The sequence below is a fragment of the Manacus candei genome, unplaced genomic scaffold (assembly GCF_025592945.1).
Source record: "Manacus candei isolate 608988 ecotype Guabito, Panama unplaced genomic scaffold, ASM2559294v1 h1tg000050l, whole genome shotgun sequence".
Taxonomy (NCBI): Eukaryota; Metazoa; Chordata; class Aves; order Passeriformes; family Pipridae; genus Manacus; species Manacus candei.
The window spans coordinates 19,334,470-19,357,446 of record NW_026138098.1 but is presented as its reverse complement, the minus strand read 5'-3'; the positions used below and the strand labels follow the sequence as shown (position 1 = coordinate 19,357,446).

Here is a 22,977-nt window from a genome sequence, read left to right as displayed (position 1 = left end):
TGTGTAGTACAATGTAAATACAGAAGTAACAACCACCTAACTGAATGAGGAACCTTTGAGCACTAAAAAAATCAGAGCTTATATGCTAAGAGAAAAGAAATTACTATTTCTAGCAGTGTTGGTGGACTCTTACTCCTTTATGTTAGCTGAATCAGCTCTCTTACCAGATTTGTGAGCTAAAAACTTATATCTCACTATCTCCTTGGCTTTGAAAGGAACCTGAAGTTAAGACTGTCTGAAACTGTGATCATCAACAACTCACCAGCAGACTGCCAAAGAGGATGTGACTTATAAAGCAGCATATCTGAGTTCTGTTCTAGGCTCTGCTGCTTTTGAAATATCTTTTACAAAGTCAAATCAGCCTGGATCTGTATTATAATGTGACCTGTTGTCAACATTATTGTGTAGACAGGAAGCAAAAATTCTACCCTGAGATGTGCTTGCAAGGTGTGTGTGACTTTAGCAGGCATACAGATCTGATGGGGGTAGAGTTTAGCCTGTGGTTTTCAGGTTTTGGATATACCAAAGGAAGCAACTAGGGTATTTGAGTTACAATTAGCTACTGATAGATAGAATCTGCACACTAATGGTGGATGATAGGCTCTGTTTTGCTAACAGGTAGAATACGAATGGCCTTCACAAAATGATGCAGGCATACATGAATTTTATTGCATTAGATGAGCTTGTCTATCCTCTGGTTTATATGTGGGCCAACTCCAGCTTTTTTAAAAAGAAAGTACCAAGTTCTTTCTATTGCCTCTCCATGAGATTTGAGCTTTGCTGAGTTTCAGAAGCAGATGAGTTTATACTGCCCTGGGTGGGAAGAAGCATTGTCTATTGTTACTGCAGCCCAGCTAATTAGCCTTTCATTACTTTTTAAATCCATTTAGGGGCTTGCTCTTGATAGCTTATGACAATGTGTTCCTGAAGCAATAATTTCTCTCTCTCTTGCATAGCATTTTTTCAGGTTGTCTGGTGTTTTTGTGGCCTGTCTCTGAGCCTCATCTGGTTCATCAAGGGCTATTACTCGCTTCCAGACAATGATCAGAAACCACTCATTTTCCAGCTAAGACTAAAGGACATTGCAATATTCTCTTTATGTTCCACCATACTGATGATGTACTCCAGTGTTTGTCTGCTGCACACTGGACAGAATTTTGAGTTCCCATGACAATGCCTAGTCTGATAATGCAAGTATCAGCACATAAACACATCTGAGCAATAAAAGAGAGCCTGAGAGTCTTAGGCTGTCAGTTGGGACCAACATATTACACTCATTGTCACCTCTTGGGAGATTTCTGTAAGTCATGAGATTGTATTCTTCCCAATGCATTGCTGTTGAACATTAATACACGGTTGTTTCCTGTTGATGTAAACATTTGACATTGCAGGCCAACATTTTTGCAACATAAAGAGATAGAAGTGTTACATTATGCCTTTGAGTTGGATTATAACATAGCTTTCCAAGGTCAGTGGTGGAATCTCTTTCACTGGAGTCTTTAAAAACCAAAACAAACAAAGACTTTGAAACATGGAGCACAGGGAACAACCTTGCATTGAGTAGGGGGGGGATGATGTGGTTTTCTCTTAATCTTTCCATCTCTACTTTGTGTCCAATAACATTTACTGTGTAAGGAATGTATTTATGGCAAGGTTTAATGGACCAAATTTCACTCCATCTGGTTTTACCTGAGTGCCAGCCACTTTACTGTGAAGTCAGTGTCCATAAAGTGTAATGAAGGACTCCATGGTGTAACTGCATTCATCTGTGGTCAGGGTTTTATTTCCCATTAGTAGTTTAGGCCAGATTGTGATCTCATTTATTCCAGTGTAAATCCAGAATAAGTCCATGTTGCTACTTCTGATTTACATTAATTATTTAAGATCAGACTGGTCCAGTATAAATAAGACTAAAGATTTTTTGGTACCATTGCTGCAAAATGTTCTCCTCTGTACTTACTGAAAGATGCCATGTTTTCTTAACAGTTTAATGGTTAGAAACCTAGGTTCAGATTTCTTCTGGAAAAAGATGGGTCCAGCTGTATAGTGCTCCCCAGTATTATTTTGGCACATCACTTCAATATTACCCTGCTCCAAGGGCCTGTTTTTCCAGTGTATTACACCTGGTGTATTATTTACATCAGAATGAAGCACTACCAAATCTAACTGGTTACATGGTTTCACTGATTTTGTGTTGGTACAGCTGATCTGGAGAAAGTGTGGAAAATCAACCACTGATAAACAGCTGCTAAATCTCAAAACCTTCTGATGGTGTGTTAGACCTACCTCCTTAGAGTGCTCAACAGTAATTAAACTTCTTCACTCTGCTTATGGTATGAGGCTTAAGCAAGCAGCAAGGTTACGGGGAGAGATATAGCTTTCCTTTATGTCACTGATTTGTTTTCTCTAGGAAAAAAAAAAGTGTAAGAACTCTTTCCAGTGTCCTTGTGGGCATATCTCAGCCACAGCAACTTACATACTGTGATGACAAACAATCTAGGAAAGCCTTCTGTGCACAGAAAGGCAAGGGAACCAGTTATGAAAAGTGGCAGAGCTGATTCAAAAGGTAAAAATGAAGAGGAGAGGTTTTTAATCAGCTTTATTTCTGGTACTTTGCTCACCTCCTCCAGTGGCAGCAGCAGCGCAGTTTGGTCCTGGCATGTAAAGATTGAGGATTTTCCTCTTGTAACATGGGAATCACACTGTAGGCAACTGTGTGCAATATTACCCTTGTTCCTTTGGAGGTGGCCATTAGCATAAAAATTGAATGAACAGATTGCTTCTTATTCTGGGCAGAAGTGCTTTGTGGACTAAGACTTATTTACCACACACAGCTAACCAATATGACATTTTGTTGCCTGCTGCATCTGTGCTGATATCAGGGCAAACCCACATAGATGCCAACAGAAGCAGAACTTGCTATGTGTTAAACGAGCTCGTGTGTAAAGCTCCTTGTGCAGGCATGGTGAATGTCTTTTATGTGTCTCAAGTTTAACTGAGTGTCTCATCTAAGCTGGGTTACATAAACCAGGGGGCTTGTCCAAAATTTTTGCAGATTTTATGTCTTTAAATGAAAATATTCGTATTAAAGCTGAGTGAACCAGGTATTGCACAGGCAGAGGGAAGCCTAACGAGACAAAGAAAAACAAACTTCCTATAATTGAGTCATGCTGGAAGCTTATTTCCCCTTATGTCTAGAAGTCTGAAAATTTAAATTGGTGCAGATGAAATCCTGCTGGAAGGAAAGGACTCCACTAGAGCAGGCGGTTTGTGAAGAAATGAAGGGACTTAAGGAATTCATGAAGGGCTGCATTCTATCCCAGTGAAATACTGTGATTTTACAGCAGAGATCTCTGTCTCTTCTACAAGTAGAAATGCTAGGAAAAAAAAAAGGGATTTTGTTTTTAAAACAGGAGGAGACAAGCTGACTGTTTCTTTTCCTGTCTTTGCTAGCAACTGCCTGTTCATTTTGATCAAACCACTGTTTCTCATGACATCTGTTTCTGGATCAGTGAAAAAGGACACAACACAGTGTTGTCAAGCTTAGCTGTGCAGGGTGTTTTTCTGCAGTGGGTAGTGAATTTGCCAATAGGAAATGCCACATTAGGATATTTGTTCACTTATCGATCATTGATCCTCAAACTTCTTCCAATGAAGATGTGTTTCTCCACCAAAATGGCACTCAGATACGCCTTTGAAAAATACATATTTACTTGCTTTTTAGGGGGTAATTTTTCACTAATCAGTGCAGTCTGTGGGCTCCCTTTGGTCTACAGAGCACAGTTCAGAAATCACTGGACTAAGGCAACAGAAAAAAAAAGGAAAAGCTGGCTGTCATTCTTTAGTTAAAGTTCTATGAATGCTAAAAGGAGAAAGATGATACTGCTAGGTGGTCTGATACACCAGCTCCTTTCTTCCTGCCTTTAGAAGGAACATGATTAGGATTAAAATTCAGGAAGTTATTCTAGGTTGGATGGTAAGGAAATGGTGCTATAAACTGTTGAATGCCCGTGTCAGCTCTTGAACTAGATGAGAGAAAAGTGGCAGGTTCAGCATGTTTCCTGTTCTGTTGTGGAGGGGCACTTACCAAATTGCTTGTCCCTCCCTAAAAACCTTCTGTCTTTCTCATTTAAGCCACAAATGATGGATTTTCCATACTAATTTTCACTTGTAGTTTTGTGATACTCAAATCTTTCAATGCAGTGTAATTTTCTACACAATTACTGTCTGTAGTTTTGTGAGGTCTGAGTTCATCGAGATGGGAATAACTATGATGTAGCACTTTGTGAAGACAGGAAAAAATGTTTTTTTTACACACTGACCTTTGTTAAGCCTGGAAGTTTCAATATTAATTAGCCAATATATGACCTATGAAATAATAAATAATATTTTGTCAAGTAATAAAATTTCTCAAGGTTGCACATTAATCTTCCAGTGAAATCAGTCACTTCAGTGAGCTACCAGCACTATTGATTTGAAATGAACTCACCAGCAAATGCATCTTCATTGTTTGTTTTCCCAACTGGATTCCAATTTCTGGGCATATTTATTATTCATAAATATGTATCATATTACTACAGGAAGAAAGTTTTGCTATTTGTGCCCATATGGTATAACTTTTTGTCCTTGACTGGATGGCTAAAGTCTTTAAGTACTGGGTTTAACAATTAATATTGTTTGTACATGACAGCACAACTGATTAATTTTAGGAAAACAAAGCAGTATATCTGGATCATTTAGACATTAAAGAGGCTTAAAAGACATTAGAAGAAACACATTAGTATTCTTTACTCATCGACTACTCCAGTTTTTTCCATATTAAGAATATTTAATATTCTTCATACATGTATCACTTTACACCAAATTCTGTATGAGTTTTAATTCATTAAAATATTTTCCACAACACTGAGAAGTTCAACAACAAGCTAGTGCATAAAAATCAGAACACGAAAATGAGTCAAAAGAGTCCAGGTTAGTGATCACACTGAGTGTAGCTGGTAAGACAAATAAGTAGTAAAAAAGATGGAAAGTCTACTTGGTTCTTAAAATTATTTTCCTGTAAAAACTGAAAGTCAGATGTTTAACACAATTTATAAAAAAAATGGCGGGAACTTACAAATGAGCAAGCGAACACCAATGTGTAACTACTATAGACTCTAACTGAATTTTGAGGGACCATTTCCCTGACTTAATTACCTTAGAGCTGGCATTCTGTAGAGATGAGAAATTTTGAGATCTAGATTAGAGTTACATGTACTACTAAAGAATTACAAAGAAGATGTTCAACTAAGAATTGTAAGAAAGACAAGGAATGTTGTGCATTGCTTAAGCTCACGTCAATATCTCTGTTACTTGCCCTGGAATACACCATTACTTAAAATGTAGGTTGTTAGCAGGGTGCAAAGAATATTTCTCAGCTTTTTTTTCAAATTTTTCCCCCCCTGTCTTTAGGGCAGGACACGTAGCAATCTATTTTTAGGCCTAAGTAAAAACATATGAGACGGTTGATCTGAGCACTGAGTGAAAGAGTCAATGTACTGCCCTTCCCTTGCTCATTCTCCCCTCCCTTTGACAGATACTAAGAGAGAAGCAGGCATGTACCTTTGAAATACTGGGAGTCTGGGCAACCCTGACAGTCTGGGAATGGTTATTTTTGGTACATCTAAATGGAAAAGAGACTTGATTTAGCTCTTGCAGTTTGGAAAACAGTCTTCCAACTACTGTTAATTCTTAAAGACATACAAATAGGAATGTACACAATTTCCAAAGGAGAAGAGGTGCCTTTTCTGCCTTTGAGGTTGTTTGCATGCCATCAGTAGTGACGGCTGGGATTTTTCTAAAGTACCAAAGAAAATCTGTGATTTTTAGCTAAATCTTCAAAACCGGACACACCGACCATTTATGTTTGGCTACAGGAGGGGAATCCAGAAATCCCAGTGAATTATCCAAGTATCTCCACCACGCACAGAAAGAGCTGGGTTCCACAGAACGGGGAAAAATGTCAGCATGTTGAAAAGGAGTCACTTTGAGCTACGTACAGGGACCCAATCACTGACAATGGGGATTGAAATGAAGTTCCCACTTCTTTCTAGGGTTTACATTTGGGAAGATAGCTCTCTTTTCCTAAGAACCAGGGGCATGTTCCTCCACTGGACTATCTAGAGCTGTGTAGGTGAGCACTGAGCATCTCCTTTGCTTTGATGAGTGCTGTTTCAGCTGGTGTTTCTATGTGAGGAGGCACTCCTTTCCCTTCCCAAGAAGTGCTGTCTGCAGAGATGACTGATCTGGAGGTGGGGATGAAGATGTAGAAGTTGGTATTATCTACTTGATATGTCTGTGGGGAATGGCAGTCACCACTGGTTTGTTCCCCAATGATGAGAGCTCTGCCCAGTCTCTTCATTATGTACACAAACTCTTCAGCAGCCCCGGCCGTCACAGCACTAGTGAGGATTATTAGCCCCTTCTGAGAGCCGTACCTCTCCCCTGTCAGATAGGACAAAAAACATCAGAAATGCATCCATTTTCAGAGATTTATTTGTATAAATAGAGCAAAGAGAAGCCAATGTAGAGGCTTCATTCCCTATATGCTATTAACAAACAACTCAAGAAGTTTGGAAATTTACTTTGCATATATGATACTATTAAAACACTTTAAACACTAGCCCAGCCTCTATACTGTAAAAAAGGCTGTCTCCCTATGTGGTGCTCTTCTGCCATCACTTTCTGGCTATAAGTTCCAGCAGCTGGGAGGCCAACTCATAGTTACTACTGATAGTAGTAACTGATAGATACCACTCTTCTGTGGCTTTGACTTTTACAGGAGTTCTAGGTCCCATCAGAGTAGTGGAATAGACCGGTGAGGAAAATGACATTTTCAACTCTAACAGCAGGAATACTCAAAGCTCATCCAGAAGCATCTTCAGTTTCACTCTCACCCCTGCTCTAGGAACATGGCTCTCATAGACTCGGCCTGCAACTACGTATCCATTATTTTATGAAATGATAATTACAGTATTTCCCACAGTTTTTTTATAGTCTGTAAGTAGAAGCTGTTGCATGGCCTTTGTCCCAAACCCTTCAACAAATAGCCCTTTATGATTAGGATCTAAGCCAAGTTATCTCATTTTCTTACATAAACGAGCTGACAGGAACAGGAAGGTTTTTGCACCTTATTTTCAATATATCTGAACATGCTAGATACTTTTTCAGAGTTTAGTTTCTTTGAAAAAGTGGCCGATGTGTTGTGACTGGGACCCAATAACTTGAAAACTACTCTAAACTGGTCTAAAAATGTTCTATAAGTTACAGTATGAGATATAATTCTCACACTAAACTCTAAGAGAGGGGCCGATAGCATGGTAATTAATTTTCATACCATCTTTGGTCTTTTCATTTCACTATAGACATAATAACCATTAGAAGACCCTTTTCACAGTAGATATATATAATACTAGACCAGATCCAGCTCTTTTGAAGTTAATGTGAGTCTGCCTCTTCTCTTTGATGGGAACTGGAATGTGTCCATAGAAATCAAATCCTTAGCACAGCCCACCTCTGACTGCCTGGGAAAATAGATGGACCTTGCAGAGTGTGTCAGTTTAACCATTTCAGCATGCTCCAAGCCAGTAACTGCAGACACCATCATGACTTTTTTGCTACTGTCTTATCTTAAAAGGGGAAAAGAATTAAAATCTATATTTAAGGCTTCTTAGCACTGCAGTTTATGGGCACTGCAGAGCTCTGTTTCTGCATGTTGCAACATTTTTCAACTTCTATAAACAGTGAGGCAGGGTGTGTGTGGGGTGTGTGACACATTGCCAAATGCTCCAAACTCACTCAAAAGTGCAAAATTTAGTATTTTTCTTTCTTGCATCCTCTGGACAAACTGGGATATTATGATGTTTTCATCTACTGAAATAGTGGATTACACAGGTAAGTAGTGAGGAGCTACATACAAAACTTTATGTGAGTGTTGGAAGAGACATTACTAGAGGTCTAGGCAACGCAGGATTTATTTTTAATTTTGGCAACTTTTAAAAGCAACAAGTCACAACTGCTGTACACAGTATTTGGCTAAACTTCTGGGGACCAGTTTACAAACCTCTGTGCCTAACATACACCTTTCCTAGGAGTGATAAACTTATTTGCAGATGGCATTGAGGGACATGGCTGAAATGCACATTTTTTGGTTTTTTACATTATCTGCACGGCTTGAGCTAATTGTGGCAGGTCCTTTCACCAATGAGTTTTGGTGTCACTTCAAAATACACGAGGATAGACATCTGAAATGAGAAGCTACTCTAAAAAGAAATCATCATTTTACCTTTGAGCTGTGGCTGGGTCCATATTTCCTTTACTGAATCACTGGGTCTGTCATAAACTTTGTCCAAGAGAACTGGGTGTCCTTCATCAAAGAAATATGAGCATAGGATTGCTATGGGTGTAGTGGAGCCTCCAATATTGTACCTTTTCAAAAAATATTCAAGAAGCAATTGAGAAATTTGTGGCAGGCAGTAAATCTCCTTTCAGGTATTGTTCCTTAACATCAGTACTGAAAGGGCTTATGGCTACATTTTGACACATTTACATTCATTCTCCCCATCAGCATTTGCACATTTATCAGATAAACAAAATCCTGTCTAAGAGACTTGGACTTCAAAAACAAACACAAAACTTAAAGGTCTATTTTTTTTCTAAATTTAACCTAGAAAAAATCAGAAAGTAAGCAAAGACTCTTAATCTGCAGAGAAACATCAGATTCTTGTTATTCTCCTATGAATAACCTGTGCTGTTCCTGATATAGGCAGCAAGGAGTAAATGTCTAAAACCTAATACATAGAAGTAGATACTAATTAAAGCAATATACGTTTGTGGAACTGTTGTGTTCTTATTTTTTTGCTACACACAATGAGAAAACCTAGTGTTTTAGATCAGGCCATTTTTTTTGTGCCAAAGATTTTGTTAGTTGCTTCATTTAGCACAGTTGTATTTGAAAATTTTGGTTGCAGTTTAATTCCATACCAGTCTCTGAAGATTAAATTCATTGAAAAGTCTGTCCTTGGAGAACCCCTGCTATGAATACACACAATGGACTATCAAATTAGTTTTTACCTGTGATTTTTCACTAATACTAGAGCACATACAGCACTAGAAATGTTTGAACTTTTCCCACTAATAGGAGGTGGATACAGTGCTTTCCTGTAGGTGATGTTAGGAGTGCCTAGCACAGACATTCCAGCAAAAACCTGCTAGAAAATAAGTTTATTCAGTCCAGTACATAGCTAAGATTTTTCACCTCCAGAGAAGGAACAGACCATCCAGAAGGCCTCTGTTCCAAAGAGTGAAGTTACATCTCTATTCTGCAGCATTTGGGAGCTGTGTAGTGCTGTCCTGCCAGGAGGTCCTGCTGCTGCTGCACAGCCAACGAGACAGCTCAGCACAGCAGAGTCTGGTTTCCCACAGCTGCTGGAGTTACTGGCAGGCAGAGCAATGCTGGAATGTCCTTCCTGAGACTCTCTTGCACACAGTGAAACTGCAGGAGCTTTAGTTAGTAATAATACCTGAGCAGTTGCTAGAATTTTAGCTTAACTTTTGGGTGCAAGTACTCCTTACAGACTTCTTGTGTGACAATAGGGAATCTGTTCAGTTTATCAGTGTCTCTTGTCAAGGCTGTGAGGGTTAAAAATAGGAAGTTCATGAGTGGCACAGCTGTTCCATGAAGAGGAACTATTAAGGTGAGAGACATTATTCATTATGGTTAATCCCATGCAAAATCAAAATTCTCAAAATATGAAGTTCATGATTGGCCCAGCTGTTCCAGGGAGGCAAACTTGTAAAATGAGAAACATTATTCATTCCAGTTAATCCCATGCAAAATTTAAATCATCAGCCTTGCCTTAAAATGATAAGATTGGTTTAGGGAGAATTTCCAAAGGTATTTGGGATTCTCTTTTATATGCCTTCAGAGACTGATCTTTTGTGTGCACTCAAAGGACTGGAAATACATTAAATATAAAAAAATCCCAAACAAACCAAAGCAACCCAAAAAAGAGCTATAATGATGCATTTTGGTACCAGAGAGGATTTCATCTTTGCTGTTTTATTGCCCTCAGCCCTGAAATTTTTAGCATAGGAGAAAACTAGGGAAAGAAAGAGGAAATTCTGAGTCATGTCTTGAGTCTGTTGGAAGATGGTGGTGCCTTTGGTGAATTCAAATTCAGTCGTGGGTGTGTTGTGTTTGTTGCTGCCTTGCCTCCTCTGTGCTCACATAGTGAGATCTCTCTCTCTGCTCTCATCACTGTGCTCATCTTTTCCTGCCTATTCTGTAAATCCCACAAGAGTATTAAGATTATCAAATATTAAGAGCCCCATGATGACAATGGACACAAGTGGTTCTGCCATTAAAACCAAGTTCTTACAAAGGCCTTCTTTTCTTTTGTTGATGTTTGTAATATTCTGGACTCGCAGACATTATCTCTGGACCAAAACAAGGGCATTACTTACCTAAATATTGTATATGGGAAACATATATTTTTGATATTAATCTCATTTGATAGCTGGCAACAAATGGATGCCATCTTCTGGCTTGTAAGATTTGGAGCATTGTTGATACACTGGAGTGTCCAACAGAATCCTAAGATGAGAGCAGGCCTGTCATGCTGCAGCTTGGTGCAGCAGGGTCTAGGAGTGCTACAGCACCTCTAAGCCACCTTTGTGCTCTGTGTACAAGGGCCATTTTGTACAGAGCTGATTGCCCAGGATTACTTAGCACTGCAGATAAGGCAAACTAGATGTTGTAACACAGCCTAACACATGGCCTGCCTTTTTAACTGTTGAATCACTTGACCACTGCATGAAGTAAAATATTTATTTAAGCCATATATATATATAAAATACAAGGCACATACACAATTAGATTAGAAAGAAATTAGAGACATAAAACACATGTGACACCCAGGATTGCATTCTACAACCTATTCCCTGGATTTGGCTATTTAGTTCTAAGCATCTCAAGTGATGGTACAATTTATCTTTAGAATACTTCCAGACTGTTATTGTTTTCCTTGGCTGTTTTCCTTTTCTCATTTAATCCCAGCAATGTTAGCCTGTGAACAGGACAGTAAGCCATGTAAAGCTAATTCACTGTTACAAATAAAATGCTGTTTTGAAAGAGCTTTGGTTATTTGCCATTCAAAGTTACCTCATGTCTATGATTAATGCATCTGTGTGAACAATTTTCTTCCAAACATGCTCTATCAGTAGGTCGGACACCTGGGTTAGAAGTTCAGTGTCCCCAAACATATCGAATCTCACATAGCCGATGTTGTTTTCAAATACGTTTGTGTGGAAGGAAACTTTAATCAGATCTTCAAATACTTCTGGAGAAGGGATCTGAAAGAGTTTGGAAAAACAAAACAAATCATTTGCTGGCACTGATAGCTTGGCACAAAATATAAAAAGAATGATGTGGGTCAAGTTTAATCCAGGTGGGACATCTGTGAGGAATGTGACCAAGTTTGAAAAACATAATAAATTATATAATATTTTTTCATAATAAACATAGGTTAGCATTGGCTGATGCATTTTTGTGCACCAATAACATGCCCAGAATCTGGATCAGGCACCTAGATGCCAGGGCTCAGTGTATTTTTCAAAAATACAGGAATATTCTTGGACTGGATAGGTTGAGAAGGCTACAAGAACAATCTTGCTAAGATTCAAGAGATTCAAATCAAACAAGCCTTCAGCATAAGCCACTGTCCCAGGCCTGCCACTGAAGCCCACTTGACTTTATGAGTTCTTTCTAAACTCGTCACCTGGGACTTTTATAATCTTGATTAGCCTCATCTGATAAACAGCTGCTGGCTGCAGATGAGGTTGGCCCCAGCCCTTCATAATGACCCAGTTCCTGTGACAGTGAGGAACCTGATGTGTTGGGCATGTGCTGGGATACTCGTGAAGTAGACGTGCTAAATCTCTTATATGGTGGCCATGTGCCTGGAGTCTCACGTGTTAGGCCGTGACTGATTTCATTTTGTTTAGCTTGTGCTAAACAAAATGTCCGCTTTAAACAGCAGACACCTTTTTAGTATCAATGTGTAGCCAAATAATAGTTATCCTAGTAACCCCTATATGCACTGAGACATAACTATTGCCAAACTTCTGTTTTGCATGCAGTATCTGAAAATGGAATTGTCTCCTTCAGCTTAAGGAGATAAGACTTTAGGATACATATGACTTATGTGACCTTCATTCAACCATTTTGCCTTTTCTCCTCAGGGTTGCCATGAAAATGATTTTATACCTTCTTTTAAATCCATTGCCCTTTCCTATAGCTCAGCCCCAGACAATCCATACTTTTACACTCAGAAGGAAAAGGAGTCAGAAGTGAGCCATGTGCTAAAAGGTGCTCTTCCAGCCTGTGATATGCCACAGAATGTGGAAGGCATTTGGGCTTTCTATGACTGTAGAGGAGTTGGGTAATCTCCTGCCCTCCATATAGTGCTCTGGCCTGCAGTTGTGCTCCTGCCAAAAGCAGGTCTGCCACAGCAGAAGGAGGTTTTTCCAAAGTGTGTGAATGCACCTGTATTTGAAACAGTGCAAGACTTTACCTAGGAGGAAATTACCCACCATATTACACTTCATCACTCAGTCCCTTCTGTATGCCAGAATTTCCAAAATATCAATCATTAATTTAAAAGCCCTGTTGGCTAGTAGTTGTTGATCTGATGGTAAGAGCAAACTCCTTTCTGTACTCTTCTTTCTCGCTATACCTTGTGAAAATAACCATTGTATCTGGACTGTAAACATATTAGTCCAGCACCACTGAGTTTGTCATTTCTAATCCACTTCCCAGTGACAGCAACACTACGTGACCTCCCCACTGTACTTTGATTAACAAATCACAGTTTTGAAAAATATATCCAGCATGCATTGATTGTTCTGACAGAGCTTCTATCTAGTTCAGCGATACTGGTGCCCCCAGGAGGAAAAAAATCATCACTCATGGGTAAAATCTACAAATAAAATTGATGTGTTACTCTCAGCCACTTCCTAATGATATTTTAACTGAACCCATGGTTGTCTTATCTCTGTCTCCAGTAATTGCTAGATGCATACCCATAAACATGTTGATTAAGAATAACCTCTCTGTCTGGTAAACTTTTTCTCTACTTGTTCTTTTATTGCAGTGTGTCACATCTTTGTTCACTGAGAACTTCAGCACTGCTAACTCTTGAAAATTCATTACAGATTTCGAAGTGGGCAGGTTGCTCTTAAAGTCTCAGGTCTCGTGGGGTTAAATGAATGTGCAAGGATCTAAATGAAAGCTCTTCATCTTCATGGCTGCATGAAAATGTATGAAAATATATCTATTCTAAAGGCTATAAGACTGAAAAGCACTTAGAATGTAATTTTGGGGTGCCAGGGAAAGCCTCTAAATTTTTTAGCAAAAGAGGTGAGGAGGCTGGAATTGCCATTATAGAGTAATTGTCCTGGAAAACTGCAGGTTCATGACACTGGTACGTGGCCCATGTGCTGCTGGTACCTAAGGAGATAAGTCTAGCTTACCACAGGAGCAACCACACGCTCTTCTTTGGAAGGAAGGGCTCTGTTTGTCCTTGATTAACAAGGACAAGCTGGGACAGGATGCAGCTGAAAGTAAGATCCTGCTGCTCAGTCAGACAGTGTTTACATACAAATAACTTGATGTTACATATAAACCCTCAGGTGCACACTGTAAACTAAAGGACCTCCAAGCTAACTCCACTTTAACCCAAGGAAAAATGTTTTTTCATTAACTATATAGGGTCTCTAGTCCTATTCTGCAGACTCCCTTCCACAGGTGAGAGGCTTTACTGGAATACATGATGTGACAAAACATAGGATCCAGAATGCTGCCCTTGGACTTGTGCATGGAGTTGCATCCCTAGTTCTGTAACTGACACATATCCCAACAATTGGCAAACTACTTTTCCAGCTATGCCTCTCTTTCCTCTTTTCTATTTAGATGGAAACTGTATTTTCATAGCTATTTTTGTGCTGACAATTGTAAGGTAACTGATTTCCATTAAGGTTGCCAGTGCTGTCAACTGCTAGATGTTTAAATATTATCAGCCAACACCCTTGTGCCATTGCTAATACTGAGATTAGTTTAAGAACCATGAGATCGTGGGGGCTGAGTGGCAGGGTTGTGCCTTTCTTAGGATAACATTTGGGTTCCTTGTGTACCCTCACAGGCTGGAATGGAACCATCCCTCCTAGTAGGGTTCCCAGCTCAAGGACTGAGCAAGAAGAGATATATCCCTGACAGCTGATTCTCAATTGCTCTTAAAAACACCCCTATTACTGGGAGATTTCCAGGCAATCCAGTCTAGTACGTCACTAGCCTTACTATTACAAAGATGTTTTTAAGATCTAGTGTAAACAGTCTAAGTTCACTACTTCATACAGTTTAAATTCAATACTTCTTGGCCTATGTACTATGGACAAGGGAACAGATTATTCTGTTCATATTTAAAACAGCCTCTTACGTATCTGAAGACTGTTTTCATGTCTCCTCTCGGTTTTCTTCTCTCTGGAATAAACAACTCAAATATTTTAAACTTTCTCAAGATTGCTTTTATTCAGTCTTCTCTTTATCCCTGTTCCTCTTTTCTGGTATCTCCCTATTTGAGCCACATCTTTCCAGAAAACCATTGCCCAAGACTGTGCTTATTATATTCTAGATGAATTTTCTCTAGAGCTAAATGTAGCAGAAGACTTCATGTCTTACTGGTTATATTCTTCCTTTTTCATTCCAGTTTGATGTTTATTATTTTCTACAAAAACTTGATGCTCTTGACTTGTGCTCAGCTTATGAACTCTGAAGATCCATATACATTTTTACAGGACTCCCTCTAAACAAGCTGTTTTCCTCCCAGAATTGTGCAGTCAATTACTATAACCCTAGAAACTGTGTAATAACCCTGTAAGTGTTCGTATTTAACCTAATTCTTCTTTTCAGAGATCATTTCTCCATTTTTTCCCCAGAACTGTAGCTTTGAATTCTAATCCTGCCCTCCACTGCACCAAGACAGCTAGGACGAGTGGGTTATTGCAAGCAAAAACTGATACCCTCTGGAATGGTGCTCTGCAAAAGGATTAAAAGGAGTTATTTAAGGCTATCAGTCCCCCTTGAGGGAGCGCAGGGCAGAGTGAGAAGCTGCACTTTCAGCCCACAAAGGGCGGTGCTGCACAGCAGTGTGTAAGCCTGTTCTGACAATACATGGCTTGTAACACACTCATTGCAAGTGAGTGAGCAGTTATTTTCCTGTCGATGCCCTCAAAGATTACATTTGAAAGCAAAACTTTAAAACGCAATTCACGGTTAAATTTTGATTTTCATGCAAAATCCGTTGAAAATCCTTAAAGCAAATGGCCAAATCTACTGTAATGGCAATGGAGAAAAGGGAGCACAAGCAGATCTCTGTGGTGAGATTGTAGCTGCAGCCGTAGCTGCATTGACACTGAGTATCAGGATCAGAAGACAAAAGGTACCAGGAAAAGAACAAAGTGAATGACAAAGTGTCATATGCTTTTCTGCACCAAATACAGAAAGCAAGCAAGAATTGCAAAAGGTGAAGAGTCAGTGAGAATTAGCCTGAGACACTTTTCTGGCTTGCATAAACTTGCATAGTTCCACTGACTTTACTGTGGTTATGTTGATATAAATCAGTGTCATATGGGCCTACAACATTTTTTTTTCCCACCTGTCAGCAATAGATGTAGCAATATAATTATCTATCTTGACACTTCGAGGCTGAGGATTTTGATTTCACTCATTAATGAAGAGACATAAGCAAACTGCACTCCTTTCTGGTGAAACATCTGTAATTATTGCTTCCTTCGTCAACTACAATATTCTGCTATAGATACATATTATTTATCTGGGAAAAAGAGGGCTTCAAATGCAGAAATGATTTATCTTCATAAAGAATTCTTTTTTTACCTTTACTCTGATCATCATTTTCAGCTGCTTATCTAAAACATTAATATGTAAATTCTATTAGATGTAAACACTGCACTAAAAGTATTTGAGCATTATGAAGGGGCCAAAAGTCACTCAGGGAGACTTGTCACTTAAAACTGACATAATGCATTTGCCAAAATCAGGCAGCAATTATTCCATAGATAGACAGTCATGAACAGAAATGTTTCAGTATGGAAAGGAAGGTATGACTGGAGGGGGGGAGAGTGAGAAAAACAGGAGAATAAGAAGTAGGATAAGAATTGAACTGCATGTCAGCAAGTTTACAGAGCTCTGTCTTAAAAGCAAAATGTTATTTTCTTAACCAAAAACGCTATATACAAAATTTGCTTCTAGGAAACCTGACTTTGGAAATTGGCATTTATGCAGCTGACAGCTCTGGCTAACATTGACCTTGCTGCTGCATAGAGGAGACATATTCACTACCCTGTATCATGCTTCAGCAGCTATTCTAGTGCAGCAGATGCAAAGGCCTACACGCATTTCACTTGTCTGTCTCCTATGTCCCAACCCATCCTTCCCGCAGTTATTCATCATCACTTTCAGTTAATTGTGTTGGATCTGCTTCACTGTCAAGGTCATTAACAGTAACATCCCACTGTCAAGGAGAGGGTGGTTTGGAAGGTAGGTAGCACAAGAGAGAAACTGACTCTTAGGTTTTTGAGGAATCAATCTGATACAGATTAAGAAAGCCACTATGAGGGTGCATAGGACTGCCAAATTTTTATTTTTTTTTAATTAAAAAATTTAATTAGTGCCACCATGTAAACTTCACTGTAATCTAAAGACATTTGCTCTCTGAGGTATCCCTGAAATGCTCCATAGAAAGCATCCATCTTAGCTCTACAAAGCAAAACGAGATTAAGGTACTCCTGCTGTACAAGGCTCTTTCTTTTACCTCCATCTCAAGGAAAATCCTTTACTTCAATGACTTTAATGTCTTTGTACACATCTTAACACTGCTCTCTTGCCTCTCTGCCTCTCAATTTCCTCCAGCACTGTGAGGGAATACTTATGCGTCTGGAAACTATAAGAGACATATGATTTTATACATTATTTTGGCTTGAAGAAATCTCACATTTTTCCTGATTTTCATCCACACTGATGTGATTTCCTTTTTATGGATGTATCCCTCTTCCAATAATTTTTCTTGACAAAGAACAATGGTAAAGAAAGGAATTAAATAGTATAATGGCATTTCTTCACTAGCTCTATCAGGATGAGAATTTCACATCATGTGATAAATAATATATTTGTCCTCTACATCTTGTTCTCAACGTTCAAGCTCTGAATAAAGTAAGTAAGATCTGAACAAGTAAAAACAGCCAACAATATTCATTAACAGCCTTCACTGTGAAAACAGTGACTAATTTGAAAGATGAGCCAATGTTGTGGAATGGGAAGAAATTATGATGTATCGCTACTGATGCATCGATAATAATTTAGCAGAGAGTTCTGTCAAAAACTTCGAAACATCTTTAGAGTGAAGTTTTCTATACCCAAGCAAGTTAGCAAAGAAAGAGAATGATGGAATGGAAAAATCCTTTAATTAATTATTTCCATTTAAGCTTAGAGGCAAGAATGAGCCAGCATCTCTTGGGTAACAAACCTGAAAAGAGTGCCCTCCCCTCTCAATGCTTAGACTTTGTCCTTGACCTTAGTGTTTGTGATAATACCACAAAGGTCATGGCCACTTTAAATCACACATGCCAAAAACTTCAGAGGGTGGACATCCACAGATTTTCTCCCCAAGGAAACACTTAATAGTTACCTAACACTTGGTCTACTCAGGTTCATTGCAAAGGCAAATGCATTCTCTTCAAAAAGTAATTTTATGAGTCCCTGGAGAACATACATCTCTGGTAGCAATTCTAGCACAGTAGCCAGAAAGGAGCTAACTCCATCCAAGAAAGGGATCAGGTTATCCTAACCCTCTATTTAATTTGAAGATGGAATTTTAACAAGTGCTCCTGGGAGCTCCCTTCAGCACAACAATGAACAAGAAAGATTGCCAAGGCAGACCAATGTATAAACACTCAGGCTCAGAACAAAGCATGGACTGTTACGCAAACCACACAGCAAGGGCAAAAGTAGATTATTAAAAATCAATTTTTCCCTGAGGTCACCTAACTTCCACCCAGATACTTTTTCCAAGTATTTCTAGGTCACTGGAAAACTGTCTGTCACTGAGCATGAGATACAATCAGAACAACTTTCCACTGTCACTACCAAAGGAGTTGCTAATTGTTCTGGTATAGTTTGATATCAGCTACTACAGTTTTATATAGAAAAATCTGTCAGAGAGTATGTGGCTACATGTTTAGTCTGTGTATGCATTTACTCTGGTCCAACCAAACCTGGGTTTGTAACTGGTGGATTTCTGCATTCATTTATTACAGCTTGAAAAGCTGTAGCACTGAAAGAGCAGGGATCACAGAGACAATGAGATATCTTCCCTCTTACTGTGAAATCCTGTATATTTGCTTGTGGCACACAGCAGTTGAAAGAGATTCACAGCCTGAAGGTTGTTCCCAAAATGCATGCATCCAGAACTATCATCTACTATCACAAGCTACTACCCTGACTTGCCTTAGTGTCAGAGACAGCTCAGCATACGAAACCTACTCAGCTGTTGGCTTCTCCTCTGGGTACAGGTAAATCCTGGTGGGTTTATGATACGGGATAGAAACAAGACAGAGTATCTGTCTCAGTGCTCCCATTCTAGGTGGCATCACTATACTTGGGTACAAGAAAACTGTACCTGTTTTGGCATGATTCCGGGGATGCTGTCCTTAGCATGTTCAGGAATGTAAAGTAATTTCAGGTGTTCATCATCAGAAAGAGCTTGTAAGATGGTAGTCACCTTCCTGGCCAGCTCTTCTTCTGTATTAATCCTTTTATAATTGTGTTTGTTGATGTTCTTGGTGAGGTTAGATGCTATAACAGTCCCAATGTCCAGAAAGGCATAATTATCTGCCACAAGCTTGCCTACAGTTTGCAGTGTCTGTGGCACCTGGGCACGGAGGTTGGCAATGTGCTGAGCTACAGCCATGGCTTCGCTGGCCTGGATGGTGATGTGTGGCTCCACCCCAGAGACACTCCATACTTTACCAGTGACTGGGCTGAGCACCACTTGGCTGGGAATAGAGGCATACAGGGAACTGTTACCAACACGATAAATGCCCACTGAGAGAGATCCACCGACTGTGGGCTCACCAATAACTGTGGCCCGGTGCAGGTCCTTCATAGAGCGAGTGAAAGCTTCAGCTGCTGAGCCACTCATATGGCTTGTTAGGATGTAGATGTCCTTGAGGGAGCCATATCTCTTGCCAGTGAGTTGGGGGAGAGTCCACACCTCTGTGCTGCGGGAGGTGCTGCGATCAAAGATAGTGTAGAGGTGTTGCCGAGGCTCGGGCTCAAAGAAGTAGGAACAAAGTATTGGGATAGCAGTGGAGTAGCCCCCTGTGTTGTACCTCATGTCAATAATCATGGCATCTGTGTCCACTAACTTGTTCCATACCATCTGCAACAGCTGGGGCCCAATGGCCTTCACTGTTTCTGCCTCAGCCATCATATCAAAGCGAAGGTAACCCAGGTTTCCTGGCAATACCTCAATTTTGAAGAGTGCCTCAATGATGTAGCTCAGCTCTTCAGGGCTGGGAATCACGTTGGGAAGCTGTTCTTCCGGTGTTGGTTCCACATGGCTGTGGAAGACGTGAAGCCGATGGTCCCCAGAGGCCTCCTGCAAGTCACTGGTAAGCTGGGAAGCCAAAGTCTCAGGGTCTATTGCTGACCGATAACCTCCTTTGGCCCGTTTGGCGTTGAGCATAGCACTGGCCTTACCAGCCACTTCTGGGATGGCATAGTGAGCCTCTAGGAGTTGCCCGGTACCCTCCAAAAGTACTCCCATGTTCTTGTGGAAGGCTAGCACTTCTCCAGCCTTCTCCAGTGCATCCTCAGCCAACACTATGGCATCAGGAACAACTCCTCCACCCATCCAGCTTTCCCCATGGTTGTCAATGAAGGTGATAACAGGAACTGTGATAGTTAGGCCACGGGTTATTCCCAGCTCAGGCTGCAGCAGAGGGAAGGTACGGGTGTGCAAGAGGCTTCCTGCCGTGATCTCACCAATCAGTGTGGCACGGCCCAGGGACTGCATGAGGTAAGCAAACTCCTCAGCAGCTGTGGCAGTGTGGTGGCTGGTGAGCAGGTAGATGCCACGCTGAGCTCCATAGGATTGACCCAGCAGTTCTGCCTGGCTGTTGTGCTCCTGTGTGTGGTTGGTGCATCTGTGATAGGTTGTGAAGAGATGGACAGGACCAGCAGCAGGGTCTTGGAAATAGGAGAGTAGCACAGGCACAGCAGAGGAGGACGGGCCTCCAGGGTTGTAACGTAGGTCTATGATCAAGTTCTCTGTATTTTGAAGGGGCTCCCACACTTTGTGGACAATGTAAGGTCCCAGCTTAGCAAGCACAGAGGCATCTGCAAACTCATCAAAGCGCATGTAGCCAACATTGCCTGGCAACACTGACACCTTGAAGACAGTATCCACCAAGGCATGCAGCAGTTGCTCATTGTCAGGTAAGTTGGCTGCCATTGCAATTGGCTGCTCAGCTGGGGGAGCAGCAGTTTCACCTGGCATCATGACTCGGACTAACAGGCGGGGGTCTTCAGATAAGGTTTGCAACTCACTGTTGAGTTTGGTGGCCAGGTCCTCTGATGACTGCACTGAAGAGAAGTCAGAGGTGATGAGGTGCCGCACCAGCGGTGGCACTCGCTCCACTAAGCTGTAATAGTCCTTTAATATGTTTGTGAGGTGGCTTAGGGTGCCAGGCACTGCTCTGCGCACTGCCAGGATGTCCAAGGATTTCTGCAAGGCTTGCTCTGCTTCAGTAGCCACGCATGGCATCACCCCACTCACCTCCCAGCTCTGTCCACCCCCACTCAAAGGGCTCACAGATCGTGACACGGGAACCATCATATAGAAATTGGAGGGACCAATACGCAGCTTCTGGATGTCCAGTGAGCCCCCAGCTGTCTTCTCTCCAACAGTTATAGCCCTATTCATGTGCTTGAGGATGTAAGCCACATCTTCAGCCACTCCTGTGGTGTGGTGGCTGATCAAAACAATGACATCCTTGTCTTTGCCGTACCTCTCTCCCAACACCTTTGGCAGTGTCCATATCTCTGTGGTGGTGTTGGAGGGTCGATTGTATACAGTCTCAACATGCAGCACCTTGTCTTCATGCAAGTACGAGATTACGAAGGGGAGGCCAGAAATCTGTCCCCCAGTGCTGTGACGAAGATCTATCACCAGGGCAGAGGTGTCTATCAGTGTCTTCCACACCTTGTCCACCAGGTAAGGTCCAACTTTCTGCACAACTTCCTGTCCTATGATATAATCAATCCTCAGGTAGCCAACATTGCCATCCAGCTTGTCGTACATGATCACATGCTCAATAAGATTCAGAAGTTGTTCACGAGTAGGCGAAACCTCAGCTTCTTGTTTGGGAGCTGCATGTGGTAATGGCTCATAGGAAATCACCAGTCTTGGGTCATTCAGAGCACCCTGCACTCCAGCTGTCAAGACACTGGCCAGCAATTTTGGATCTGAGATGTCCAGGATCTCCCCGCTTTTGATTGCTTGTTCAATGGCTTCTTTCATTCCCACTAGGTTTTCAGGATAGCAGTAATTGTCCAGAAGAACTTTAGCCATGTCCAGCACTAGAGTTGGCTGAAAGATTTCCTCAGCAGGTATGCTGCACATGATCAGTGCTGAAAACAGCAAGAAATGTGTCCTGGTCATTTTGTCTTTGTATAGAATAGAAAAAAAGTCAGAAGCTCTTATTGATCAAGATGAACATAGCTCTGCAATGACTCTCTGTGAATCACACCGAAACCCTTGTGTTGAATCCAGGTGCACTGAACAGATCTTTTAACTGCATTAAACCTTTAATCTCATTAAAATGGAGTACATCATCCAAAGTGCACCAATAGACGGAGTTCAGCTCCTTACTACTTCACAGACCTCTTATGAAACAGTAATAAACTTCAATCATTAAGGAAGATCTTTCTAGCAGTTAATTGTTTCCAAAAGGTAATGCATTGCCTGTTACAAACTGGTCCTGGCTTATCCTGCAAGTGAATTGCTTAAATGCAAAACTAATTTTAACCACAGTTAGAACAACAATCTAACATTTTACCTTTATTTATGAAAAGCTTATATCAAGACATTTTTCAGTGACTTAGTTGTATCAATATTTAATATCTTTTTCAAAATTGTTGATAATACATTGTCTTTGGTGTTTTGCTGCCTGAGATGCAAAGGACTGTTCTTACATTCTCTGACTAAGGGCTCCAAACAAGGAACTCCAGACATTTAGCACAGCTCATAAAATCCAAGGTAATGACAGCCTGTTAATTTCTGTGCTGAGAATTGCCAACATTTTAAACAGGACTTTGAAACACATTTGCCTCAACATAATACAGCTAAATCTGAGGTGACTTTAATCTTCACAATTTGCACTCAATTAGGATTTACTTGTAATACTGTTGGGTAACATATGGTCATGTCTGATGACAGCTCCCAGCCAATAGACTTTAGGCTCAACATACCAAAATAGAATGTGGGGGGGTTGTTTGCTTCTGCTCACAATGTATTTGAGACCCTATTGTATTAAGAGTTTGAAAGAGGATCAGAATATGGGGGATGTGGCTGCAGGCTGTACTCATCCTGAACTTCAGCATGACATGCCAAAGACATGCAAGAACAGATTCCTGGCTTTAAGTCTGAAATGAGTTGCTACCCCAGCCATTCTGTTTGCTGGAGGTAGTGACAATAATAGGCTCGGGAATCTGGGAAAAGCACATTTTGTACTGCTGTCAAAATGTTGTTACATGTGGAGGGAAGAGTCTAAAGATGGTCTAACCCTGGCTAGGTGCACTCTGTT

At 40.6% G+C, this 22,977-nt stretch overlaps 1 protein-coding gene across 1 annotated transcript; it reads right to left on the bottom strand.

Moving 5' to 3' along the window:
• Positions 1-5,334: 5,334 nt before the first annotated feature.
• Positions 5,335-22,054, bottom strand: RBP3 (retinol binding protein 3). Its single transcript, XM_051800074.1, has 4 exons — positions 18,789-22,054; positions 11,201-11,391; positions 8,324-8,466; positions 5,335-6,483 (listed from the first exon to the last, which is right to left on the bottom strand). The coding sequence occupies exons 1-4, from the start codon at positions 21,831-21,833 to the stop codon at positions 6,155-6,157; spliced, it is 3,708 nt and encodes a 1,235-aa protein (XP_051656034.1). The 5' UTR covers positions 21,834-22,054; the 3' UTR covers positions 5,335-6,154.
• Positions 22,055-22,977: the final 923 nt, after the last annotated feature.